Here is a 13,252-nt window from a genome sequence, read left to right as displayed (position 1 = left end):
CCTTACGCACTTAATCTTACTTCAGTTTGATGCCAAACAAAATGTTTCCCGTTAGACACAAATAAATTATAAAGCTGAAATTTGGACCAGTTCTCCTCTCTCCACACAACATGCTCCTCAGCAAAGGTGAGCTTAGCCTTTTGATTCTTTCTGTTGATCAGATAGTTGGTCATTGCAGAGTGCACTTTCAGTCTGACTTTTAAACAGGTTGAAACAGAACCTTACCCTGTTTAACACAGAACTGACAAGCAATTCCAGCTGCAGTGCTGAACCGATTCCCCATTGAGAGTCTCTGCATTATCCTGTCTTCTTGCACATTTGTCCAAGCTTTTCTGGGGGACTTGAATGAATTGGTGTCATTGTAAACCTGCGATGTTTGAGATTCACAGATTTTGAATGACCAACTTCTCTTGCAGTGGCTGAAAGGGTCATCCCTTTGGCCTTCATCTGGACAACTTCCAGTCATAGGGTTTCAGTCACCTTAGAGTGCTCTGCCATCTTCTAATCTCAGTGAAAATTAGAGGAATGCAGCAAGCAAATACGATTTGTCATATAATTAAGAAAAAATAGCACTAGGTGCCAGATTAACTCCAAACACTTGATCAGATTTTGATCAGAGTTCTTTTTTATACTGTGCTTCAGAATATAATTAATTTACGAAATATGCTTAAAAACTGCCATTCTACACCTACGATAACTTCAAATAAGACATATAAGCAGTGACATTGAAATTTAGGAAATTATAGGTTGTTCTCTAATTTTGATCTCCACAGTTTTTATACCAGCCACTGGCCACTCACCCACATAACAGCATTGGCCATCACAAAAATACATATCATTTGACCACTAATCTGCAGGGAAGCCCACTAGGGTTTGAAACAGCAGTTGTGTTCAACTGATTTTATGAAGGAGAGAATGGGGCAAGTGCTAAATGCACCTTTGTCACACTGAAGTATCTCATTTTTCAGCCTTTTTAATGGAAATAAAACACTGAATGGTGCATTTTGTATGAATGTATGAGTGCTTTCTCCTATTTCTGCAAATATGAGATTCTGGTGTGTATCCATACAGAAGCTTTTATCCTCCTTCATGTAGATTATTTACTCCTTTTGGGTATGAATCCATGTCTTGCTGTTTCTGACACTTATTCACTTGAACACCAACCAAAATAAACAAACTATCAAGCCTTTCCAAAAGAGCGTAGCATTGCTGATCCGAGTCCTCGCATCCACCCTTAAGCAGAAATGTTTCCAGCCAGGACTTCATTGAGAGAAAGATGAGAGGAGATAGCGAGATGGAGCCTGGGGGAGATGTCCATAGCTGAGTTATTTTTGTGGCACTCTGTATTGGGGAGCAGGACCTGGCTGGGGGGAGAACAGAGTAGTGCAGTGGTTTGACGTGATGATCTCTGACAGGCTGTGAGCTGAGAGACCCTGGAGCTCTGAACAGCATGGAGAGAAACCACAGTTCTGGGAAAGATAGGAGCTTTGTAGCTTATTTGGCTGTGCATTTTTTCCATCTAATTTTCATAATAAAGTCCTAATAATGTGTTCTTTCTTTGAATTGATAGCACATTTAAAAGCACATTGTCAAGAGTTTTTATAATCAATTGTTTATAATTCAAATTTTCTGAATGCTCTCTCAAATCGATTCTGAGCTTAGTTTTTAACATGTATCCACCAATGTATTTGGAAAATAAATTAGATCACTTTTGCATGTTGACTTTAAAAGGAAGGTACAGCTCTGTATCATTAGCATAATAGTGTAGGTAAAATTCATGTTTGAAGAAAATAAATTGGTCCTAAGACAGAACCTTGAGGTACCCCACATTAAGGTGCACTTGTATGCTTTGTTTTGTTGCAGTACACCATGCTATCTGGCCAGGTCCCATTTCAATGCCAGGGGAAGAGTCTAATGCACACCAGTGCTGAAGATATTATGAGGAAGATCAAACAAGGAGACTTCTCTTTCGAAGGTGAAGCCTGGAGAAGCGTATCCAGTCAGGCCAAAGATCTGATACAAGGTAAAGCACAGCTGTTAAGAGATCATTTTGCAGTGTTTTAAATAGGAATGCATTTTTTAAAACTAAAATTTGTCTGTCCTACTCATGATACAGAGCTGCTGACGGTGGACCCTGACAAGCGGATAAAGATGTGTGGCCTACGCTATAATGCCTGGCTGCAGGATGATAGCCAGCTCTCCTCTAACCCTCTTATGACCCCGGACATCCTGGGATCTTCTACCATATCAGTGCACACCTGTGTCAAAGCCACCTTCAATGTAAGAAAGTGGAAAAAATAGAAGGATAGATGCTAGAAAAATACATATTTACAAGTAGTGCTGTCAAAATTAGCGCATTACCACACGTGATGAATTTTTCCAGTTAAACCGCATTAAAAATACTTGTAATGCAATATTTAATATAAATCATAATAATGAGCCTTTAATTGCATAGCCTACACTGTAAAAAATAAAAAACACAATTTGTTGAGTCAGCTTAAAATAATTTGTTACGCTGCTGCCTTAAAATTTTAAGTTCAGTCAACTAAAATAAGTTTAGTTCACTTGAAATATTAAGTTGTACTAAGTAACAACTTAGATATTTGTGTTTGCTAAACTTAACAGATGGGCAAGTAACCCAGCTGCCTTAAAATTTTAAGTTGATTCAACTCAAATATCTAAGTTGTCACTTAGTATAATTTAACATTTCAAGTTGAATAAACTTTTTGAGTTGACTGAACTTAAAATTTTAAGGCAGCCAGGTTACAAATTATTATACAAAAAAAGCTTGCCACAGCGCACCAGTAGATATAATAATTATTAATGTTTCAGGGAAAAACAGCAAGGAGACCGCATTAACATTTTAATAATTTGTGGATAAACTGGTGCTTTCTTTGTTTCCGGCTTAAGAGATGAAGTCAGCGACACTGACTCGTCATCTCCGCAGTAGTGATGCGCCTGTATGCATGTTTCATGCAGATTATATAATCTGAGAATATTTGTTTTTCTGTTTGAATTGGTTCATTTAAAAGTAGACATTTCACTCTCTACAGCCTATATTTTTCATGTCTGTAAGACAAGTATACACAGAGTTTCGAAGTTTTGCGTTTAAGTTCACAGAGACCGAGACGGCAGAAAGTGCATTTGCTTTCATTATTTTACAAAAGTGTAAAGTTTCGTTGTTTATTATGAGTGCACACAAATAAACATAGAGTCTTCGAAAGATTCGAAAGATGCATTACTTTTATCTGTATGACGGAGTATTTTCAGAGCAAGTGACCGCACCAGTGCCTCCCTCTGTTACACAGTGAGTGCGCTACTATTCAGTTTCCAGACTCTGCACAGACACTTCAATAGCACACGTTTTTCTAGATATTTTACAAACATTAGATTAAGCGGCTGTGTAAAATTGCTACTACTTACATATTTCAGATGAAAAGCATATTTGAGGTCGATGAATGATAGGTGAGCATTTGATTGTCCTGCCCAATGTACTATATTACCTCATAGACCAGCCATTAAAGATCTGTCTGTCACGGATTGCGTGACTTTGCCACTTCCTGTGGAATTTTTTTCTGCGACTACTAAAATTTTGCTCGACCAAGCCTTTTCTCATCGACTAACGGTTAGTTGACTAGGGGGAAGCCCTACAGTTAACGCAGGGGCGGGGCTAGGGTTGGCCACCCTACTCACAACTGCTACTTCTGTCTCTTTTTTTCCTGGCAAGAATTGCGTTTATTTAGTCGCAGAACGTTTTTTTTTTTTTCGATCACATCTAACGCCCTAGTCAAACAAGCACGTGAAAGGTACAGGTGACGAGGGAGCACTGTTCTTTCAGTAAAACAACAGTGAACTGCGGTCAGGCCATATTTTAATAAAAACGCATTTACCTGTCCTGTCAGCCATTATACTGTGCTCATGGCACATGCTCTTCAGTTGCACACACAAATGCTGACTCATGCTCTGTAGCATGTATCTTATCATATTAAAACACGAATGAAACTACAAACATGCAAGTGACGTTCAGCAGTGGGAGCTCTTAAAGTAATAGCAGCCAAATAACCTAAGGGTGTACTCACACTAGGCAGTTTGAACCGTGCCCGAGTGCGTTTGACCACCAAAGCGCGGTTTGTTTGACTAGTGTGAGTGCTCCGAACCGTACCCGGGCGCGGTTCGTTTAGCCGTCCCTGGCCCGCTTGGAAGAGGTGTGCCAGAGCACGGTTCAGTTGGACTCGGGTGCGGTTCGCATGTAGTGTGAGCGCTAACCGTTAGAGTACACCCTAATAACCCAGCTGCTATGATCTTTGTTAATCAAAGAACTAAAGAAAAAAAGAGGAAATCAATAACTTTTGTAGCTTTAAGGATTCATGTACATTTAATTTAGTATTTAGTGTTTGATAACTTTATTCAATTTCTGTATATTTCCTACTTGCTGAAGGGCACAGGTAAATAATGGGTTTATGTGAAGATTGTTTTAAGTTCACTTAAGTCAAATAAATGTTAAAATTGATAGCTTTCAATTATACTGTATTGCTGAATGGCTATATTCAATGGTTGAATATTAGGAAAAAAGAACAAATTTCAGCACTAATTTGACAGCACTATGAATGCAAAATAAATTCAAGATGCGCTTGGCTAAACATTGTGATTATATATTAATATAACTGTAATTTTGGCAAATACTGATGTGACCACCAATATTTTGTATATTGCTAGTTTCGTTGTGTAATGCTTTTATGTCTTCCCCAGGCCTTTAATAAGTGTAAGCGGGAAGGCTTCCGACTCCAGACGGTTGACAAGGCTCCTTTGGCCAAACGCAGGAAGATGAAGAAGACCAGCACCAGCACGGACACCCGCAGCAGCTCCAGCGAGAGCACACACTCATCATCCTCTTCCTCGCAGTCTCAGGACAAGACGCCACCGGGCGGAGAGACAGCCATCATCCCCCAGGCCTCCGTGAGCACACCTCTCACTCTGGGCCCTGACGATGAGCCCTCTCAGGGCGAACCCCGGCCTGCTTTCACCTTTACAGAGTGAACCTTTCAGAGTAGGACAACAGGATAGGTTACGTAATTAGGATGCGTAATTTTCCCACCATTCTATCTCCTCACGCTCCGGCAAGGCCGTACAACTCCAGAATCTGCATGCGGGGACCAACTCGAATCCATTACTAGCAATAGATGTACACCATGAGCGCTGAAGACCAAGCTTGAGTGAACTTCTGGCTCAAGTCCCGCATGGCTAAACCTCACTGCATCCAGTCCAGGGTCTCAGACAGGAGGGAGAACTTCACTTTGAGGAGCATCAAACCAGAGGGTGAAAAAGGGAAAGTTTGCTTCTGACAGATCAGGCACTTTGCCTTAGGCAAAAAAGGAAAGGGATATGTATTATAAAAGAGTATAAAGAGAATTTATTTAAGAGGAGATTTATTGTTTATACAGACTTCTCTCAAATTTGGTATATCATACATATTTGGTATATTCGGTATATACCAATTTGTCAAATATGATGGCTCCATTTGTTCTGGGAGCTTTGTGGTATTGATTCACATATCTAACTTCGATCTTTGACTTCTTCCAAAAGATTTTACTGAAGTAGCAACATTTAGGTGTAATAGTTTTCGTGTAAGCATTTCATTGTAAAACTCTTGTTAGTTACCCTCAGCGAGGTAAAAAAAGACAGCTTGTTTCATATTTACATGTTATGTTGTAATCCTTTCCTCAGGTTATTTATTTGTTCTTTTTAACTTGAACTCATTTTTTAAGAGACTGAAGGAGCAGTCACATTTACTGTTATGGGCGAAATCCAGTTATTTCAATAGGAATCTGCTCATTTAGACGTTTCGCAAAGGTGCGAAACATTTCTCCACGCAGATTTTGCATGAGGTTCGGGTTTTTTTAGACAGATTTGATGCGTTGACCAACAAGAAGCTGCTTGGTTTGAAAGTGACCTCTGAGTGAGCAATGCTTTGTGCATTGCTAGTAGCGGACAATGGATGGTTTTTGGTTAAAAGCTGAAATTTCGCTGTGACCGCATCTTAAATGAGAGAACTAGAGGTGTTGCTTTGGATGTTGTTTTACTCAAGGATTTATGCCTGAGAAAGTTTAAGCTGAGAATGAATCTGCTTAAAGCCAACATGAAATCAAAATTGACCGATTTTACATTTTTAATGCACCAGATTCTGTCATAAACAGTGCAGAAACCAAAATGTAATCATTCATTCTTCTTCTGCAATGAGTTTCTTTTTCTGATGACATCATTTAGGCCTCTCAGGTTATTGGATGATGCTAACCAGTAGCTAAAATGCTATTTTGTCATTGTTTATTCTCACTTTCAATCTGGCTGAATTCTGCTCTGTAGTTCTGCCTACGTTTTATAATCTAATCAGTTTCTGATGGATAAACTCATGTCCCACCCTGCATTTTTTTTTCTTGTTATCCTGTTTCACTCGAGAATGCATCACAAGAGAGACAGTAAATGGGTTTTGATTCATGCTGACTTTAAGCGTCTGCAAAGCTTAATGACACGCTTATCTTACAGAAGATAACCATGACTGCAGAGCCACAAATTTAGCCCCGAAATGAAGTGATATGCTAGCTAAAGACATCTGTGGTTTCCTGTTTGATGGTGGCATGTTGTGTTTTTGGCTCTGTGTTAGATGAATGATGCTTTAAGATGCGCTGCGGCAGAGTCTGTGGTGTTAAAAAACGATGCGCTTGCATATTTTCTTCTTGGCGTCATCTGTTTCACAAGCCTTGGAGGTTTTGAGATAATGAGATGCAGTGTTGCAGGACTCAAGTCCGAGTCCAAGACCATATTTTCAGGAGCATTTGGACTCAGCATGGACTCTTGAATCTAAATCCGGTCTTGTCTGGACCTGAGTGCTACACTCTTAAAAATTAAAAGGGTTTCAGTTTTTTTTTTTTCTGTGGCAGCAATGCCATAGAAGGAACCAGTCTGAATTCTTCAAAGAACCTTTCAGTGAACAGAACGTTTTTCCACAGTAAAGAACCTTTTGTACAATGCAAAGTAGGGCTGGGTAAAAAGTATTGATTTCTCAATTTTAATCGATTCTCATTTTAATGAAACAACATCAGTTCTTAAATTCCAGGAATTGATTGGACTAGCCTGTTTTCAGTTAATGATTGGAACATTATAGCGCAGCTCCCATTCAATAATTCGCAGTAAGCTTTATCCTTTGTTGCTTTTGATATGAAACAAATTCTCAGATTGCAAATTCTGTCCATTTACAGTATTCAAACACTAAATGCAGTTTTGGCGCTGTTTAATGTGGAGTGACAGATTGCTGTAGCTCCTCAGTTCAAGAGAAGCGGCTCTGCGAACGTAAACTGATCCGCCGATTTAACCAGTTTCAGCACGAAATAAACATCCGAAGATATGTTAAAAAAAACAACGTTGGAACACTGAGTACAACTTTCCAAAATACGGACCCTGACTCATTTAATCGCTTAATTAGTGTTTCAACCGCGCAAAGACGTCAGTAACAGCTTGTAAACAATGTCACGTAACGTCACATTTACCTCAGAAAAAAACATAGTTTGTCACCATAAACTTGTTAGTCAGCTAGAAAAATCAACTCTAAAGAGGAGCATTTTGCTAATATTTGAACCATATAAAATATTAATTATAATTTTTTACTGTTTTTCAGTGTTTAATTTATGTTTGAATGAATCCTTCCATTTTTTTTTTTTAATGACAGTCCCCCAATGTTTATATTTCAAAAAACGTAGAAGTATAATCATGTATTTGTAACTTTATTATTATAAAAACATGACTAATATGTGTCTCGTGAAAATTTGGCAGGTGCTGTACCTGATATATATTCAAAATAATCGAACTGAATCGGATATTGAATCGAATCTCAAGCTTGTGAATCTGAATCGAATCAAACTGTGAAATTTGTGTCAAAACCCAGCCCTAATGTAAATGTATCATGGTTTTTAAAGGTTCCTCAGTGCACTGTCAATGCCAAAACAAAACTTTTAATTTTAAGAGTGTACAACACTGAGTTGATTATGTGGTTTTTGGTGTTGTTTTTGTTTATTACAGTTAAGAAGACTGATTTTTGTCTTTAATAATTCAAAGCATTATGATTATGATGGCTGACATGGTGGCATTCATATCTTGCAAGCACTACAAAACTATTTGAAAGGCACTTGAACTCTACATTGCTATGCAAAAGTTATTTTCTTCCTTTCTTCTTCTTATGTTTCCGTTCGTATCCTCAAAGACCTTTATGCATTAGAAGATAATGAATATAAACAGTGCCTCATCAGGGCAAACATAACTGCCATTTTTGGAGACAGTCGCAAGGCTCCGGTCTCTAAGTAAATCATGCATTCCACTTCCTGTGCACTAACCGAGACGAGACATCCCATCATTGAGCTTTTAAACGGCGAGGGCTGGATTGGGACCTAGCGGCGGGTGCGCACGCACGAACGCACACACTCAAACACACACACAAACTGGTGCTCCTGCCCACTCGAACCCGGGCAAAGGACAAGAGCAATAAGAACAGCAGGAGCTCGGCTCACTTTCATGTGTCTGAAAGCCGCCGCGTCCGGCCTCTTCCCCATCACTGTTCTCCCTGAAGCTCCCTCATTACTGCCTCCTCTTTTTGTTTGGGTGTATTAATAGAACGGGAATGAGGGGAGGCAGAGAGAGTCCTACATTGAACTCTCCTCTGGGAGCGAGGCTTTATTAGATGGTTTGCCGTGCTGCTGTTTGTCCCACTGGCTGCGTCCTGTCGCACAAACTTGGGGCTTGTTTTATGGTTTGATAAGTTTTTTAGGGGTTTTCCTCTTGTTTTAGCTGTTACAAGATTAAAGGCCAGATGTGGGTTTTCGTTTAGCGTTTATAGAAGCGTAGCGAGCATCAGCCCTTAAACTGAACGCACTCCTTTGATCTGTGCACTCCATTTTTGTTGCCCTATTTTAGTCCTCTTGGGTGCTTGTAAATTGTGTTGTCTGCTTGTGAAATGTAACCGAGGGGCCCAGTGCACATGTATCTGTGATAGCGGCGGGTGTGGGCTGCTCATCTGCTTGTGGAGGTGGGCTGATTAGACTTTTTAAGATCTGCCTTGTTTTTAAGTTGGAGAGTTGAGCTTTCACTAAAGGGATAGTTAACCCAAAATGAAAATTCTGTCATTTACTCACCCTCAAGTTGTTCCAAACCCGTATGAGTTTCTTTATTCATTTGAGCATTAAAAGAAGATATTGTTGGTAACCAAACAGTTGACTATCAAAGTCAGTGGCTATCAACTGTTTGGTTTAGGGCTGTCACTAACAATTATTTTGGTAACCTATTGTCGATTGTTCTAACGATTAATCGAGTATTTGGATAATTATAATAATTTTTCGGCGAATTAAATGAGTTCTAATTGAACAGTAGCTTTTAAAATTACTTAAAATACATGTGTAATAGTAACAAGGCAATAATAATTAGTTTAAATAAAGTATCAAAAGCAAGTAATCATGGTTTTATTGAACAAAACTGTTAAAATACATAATGTGTTATAAACAAAAGAGCTACATAACAAATGACTGCAGAGGGCGCCAACGGCCTGACGATTGTTTTTACACTTTCCTGCACAGTTTAATCAGTGTTTAATATTGACTAAACAACAGTTAAGTTAAATGTCCACTTAATCTCAATATTTGTCCATTTCTTTACAACAAAAATACTACCGCTGTAATTTCTTGAATATGTGCACATCAAAATGTGTAAACTCAGAGTGAGTGTTTAAACTTTTATTTTGAAATTGCGATGAACAGTTAGCTATTAAGAAAGATACTGATGTATTCTCCTGAGTTTACATAGGTTTATAAATGATTTACTTTACAAATCTGATGAAATGGCGCATGTTGCGTTCCCAGATGAACGTTATTATAAACCCAAACTCGCAATAGTTTTTAGAGATGGCGTTTGAGATGCTTCACACATGTAAATGCTAACAGTTGGTGTGGAGCACTATTTACTGTAAACGGAGACGCTCTAAGATGCACGTAACCTACATGTATGTAAATAATTAATGCGCATAATTAAACCTGCACTGCATATATTTAATTAATTAAATCATAGCGTTGTGAATTCACATAGGCATTATGCTTTATTATGATTTTTAAATGGATTTAATATATCATGCAGCCTTGGAAAACGTTTTAATAGAGGCTTTGCATTTTAGCCATGGTTTGGTCAGTTACCCAGATACACTAAAAAACAAACAAACAAAAAAAACTTAGTCAACTTAAAATAATTTGTTACCCTGCTGCCTTAAAGTTTTAAGTTCAGTCAGCTCAAATAAGTGTAGTCAACTTGAAATGTTAAGTTGTACTAAGTGACAACTTAGATATTTGAGTTGACTAAACAATAAAATGTGGTTTGTTAAACTTAAAAGCTGGGTAAGTTATCCAGCTGCCTTAAAATTTTAAGTTGAATCAATTCAAATATCTAAGTTGTCACTTAATACAACATTTCAATTTGACTAAACTTTTTTGAGTTGACTGAACTTAAAATTTTAAGGCAGCCGGGTAACAAATTATTTTAAGTTGACTCAACAAATTGTGTTTTACAGTGCACATGGCCATATTGTTGATACACGGATGTAAACAACAGCATTGATTGCATGGTTAATGTACTACTGAATATGTTGTTCTTGCTAATTTATGCTGTCTAAACCATGGAAAAAACATGTGGAAGCATATAGAGAAGGACTTAGTAAGCAGGAAAGGGCTCGATTTTTTGACAAAGTAAAGTTAATAGGTGGTAAAGTGTTAATTAATATTTTAGACTAATATTTCACCTACCTGACCATAAATGATAAGAACAAACACAAATGTTGTCAAGATTGTTGCTCAGGAAATCCTGGTTCAGTTTAGCCAACCACAAACGCCTTTTGTTCCTTAGACAGAGTTTTTTGCACTCTACTCCTTGATTTGTTATAACTTTTGTCAGTCTGTAGTACTCCAAATGTTTTTCCCAGTCCGACTGAACAAGACAAGACAATAATTGACCATTTTCAGCAGCAGTGATCAGCAAAATTTGCGAGTTCCATTCAGTTCAGTGACATTGTTTATGTTCAGTGCCACAAATATGGCTGATTGATGACGCGTCATAAAAACACTCTATAATGAGTTTCATGGATTCTTGTCTGTAGAATTACTGCGTTTTGCTGGTTACTTGATACGGGCAAATTGCAGTCTACGTTTTTTTCTTTTCTTTTTTTTTAATTAAATACTCAAATTGGATTGAGGAATCGTGACAGCCCTAGTCTGGGTACCAGCATTCTTCAAAAATATCATATTTTGTGTTTCAACAGAAGAAAGCAACTCATACAGGTTTGAAACAAGTGGAGGGTGAGTAAGTGACTGAATTTTGCATTGTTTGGGTGAATAATGCCTCAAATGTTGGAACGTACTATAAATGGATTTGTTTAATTGCATGGAAAGTTGTTCCCACTCTGTTTCATGATAAGTAGAATTTGCCTTGTTCGAGAGGTGGCTGTGTTTTAAATGTTAATGTCAAAGTTCAAAATTGTCATTTGAAGTTATTTGAAACTTAAAGGCATTAACTAAAAAAAGTGTCTATGGGTAGTTGATAAATAACATGGACAAGATCTATTTCAGCATCAAGATTTTAGGTTAAAATTGAATTTGTATATGTACACTGTAAAAAATAAAAAAACGCAATTTGTTGAGTCAGCTTAAAATAATTTGTTACCCTGCTGCCTTAAAATTTTAAGTTCAGTCAACTAAAATAAGTTTAGTCAACTTAAAATGTTAAGTTGTACTAAGTAACAACTTAGATATTTGTGTTTGCTAAACTTAAGAGATGGGTAAGTAACCCAGCTGCCTTAAAATTTGAAGTTGATTCAACTCAAATATCTAAGTTGTCACTCAGTATAATTTAACATTTCAAGTTGAATAAACTTTTTTTTGAGTTGACTCAACTTAAAATTTTAAGGCAGCCAGGTTACAAATTATTTTAAGTTGACGCAACAAATTGTTTTTTACAGTGTATATCAGTGGTTCTCTATATGAGCCTCAACAAAATTCCAAGGTGGGCTCAAGATGGCTTTTTATTAAAGCAAGACAAATTATTTATAATGAGACAAAGCATTAAAATAAGCTAAAATGAAAAAAAAAACTGGTTATTTGGTATTTTAATTCATCCATCCCATCAACAACAACAGGGTTCCCACTGTCTTCAAAAACCTGCGTATTAGGTATCCTGATTTTAAAAATAATGTAAATTAATATAGTCGTATAACTCCACGGGGGGTTTTATAATAAAAATTTTTTTTTTTCTAGTTATATCAAGCTTTGAAATATTTTATTGGATCAAAAGTGAGTATAAAAATTATATTTTTAAAAATCCTTTCCATGATCAATAATGAACAACTTAAAGAGTCATTGTTGTAGACAGTTGGGCTCCTAGAGTCAAACATCTTAAGAAGCACTGTATTATATCAAATTTTAGATTTTCTTCCCCTGTTCACTTCAGTAGTATTGCAAGCTATGTTTTAAAAGTACAAAATTCACACACAATTCTCTCAATTAATAATGGCTCATACAAACGGCATGTAATTATGTTTTTTTTTTTTTTTTTTAAAGAAACAATGTTGATTAGGTGTAGCACATCACACTGTGGAGCACTGATGTCAGTGCTTAAAATATTTCAGCTACCCAAAAACTTTCTACAACCTTTTACTTATTAACGTACACTACCATTGAGGGTCAGTAAGAGATCAGTTTTCACAATTTTAAGCAACACAACGGTGTTCAACCGATAATGATATTATTTTTTTGAGCAGCAAATCAGCATATTAGAATGATTTCTGAAGAATCTTGTGACACTTAAAACTGGAGTAATGATGCTGAAAATTCAACAGGAATAAATTAAATTTTAAAATATACACAAATGTGTACAAGTATTTCACAATATAACTTTTTACTCTATTTCTAATTAGATCAATTTAGTATTTGTGATCATAAGAGAAATCTTACTAACCCTAAACTTTTGAATGCTAGTGTACGTAGCCAGCCTTATTGGCTATGCCTGTAATTCCATTTTTGCCTAATGTGACTGGACAAGCAACATTTTGTGCATTTTTTTTTTTGTCCCAGACACAAAGCTGTTATTCTAAAACCTTGGAGTTGCGTTAAACATTTATACAATGTTGGAAAACAAACTTTTGACAGTTTTAAATGGATTGTGTAACATTTTTTAAATG

The 13,252-nt window shown here is 37.0% G+C and overlaps 1 protein-coding gene across 1 annotated transcript in view; it reads left to right on the top strand.

The window, feature by feature from the left end:
• Positions 1–12,631, top strand: part of rps6ka5 (ribosomal protein S6 kinase, polypeptide 5) — a 49,462-nt gene extending 36,831 nt beyond the window's left edge. The window contains exons 15-17 of the mRNA XM_051134023.1: positions 1,864–2,023; positions 2,117–2,280; positions 4,750–12,631. Of these exons, the coding sequence (XP_050989980.1) occupies positions 1,864–2,023; positions 2,117–2,280; positions 4,750–5,037 (612 nt within the window). The 3' untranslated portion in view covers positions 5,038–12,631. The remainder of the gene's footprint in view (positions 1–1,863; positions 2,024–2,116; positions 2,281–4,749) is intronic.
• The last annotated feature ends 621 nt before the right edge of the window (positions 12,632–13,252 follow it).

The sequence above is a fragment of the Labeo rohita genome, chromosome 17 (genome assembly GCF_022985175.1).
Source record: "Labeo rohita strain BAU-BD-2019 chromosome 17, IGBB_LRoh.1.0, whole genome shotgun sequence".
Lineage (NCBI taxonomy): Eukaryota > Metazoa > Chordata > Actinopteri > Cypriniformes > Cyprinidae > Labeo > Labeo rohita.
The sequence above is the reverse complement of the archived record's forward strand: the minus strand, read 5'-3'. Positions and strand labels throughout refer to the sequence as shown.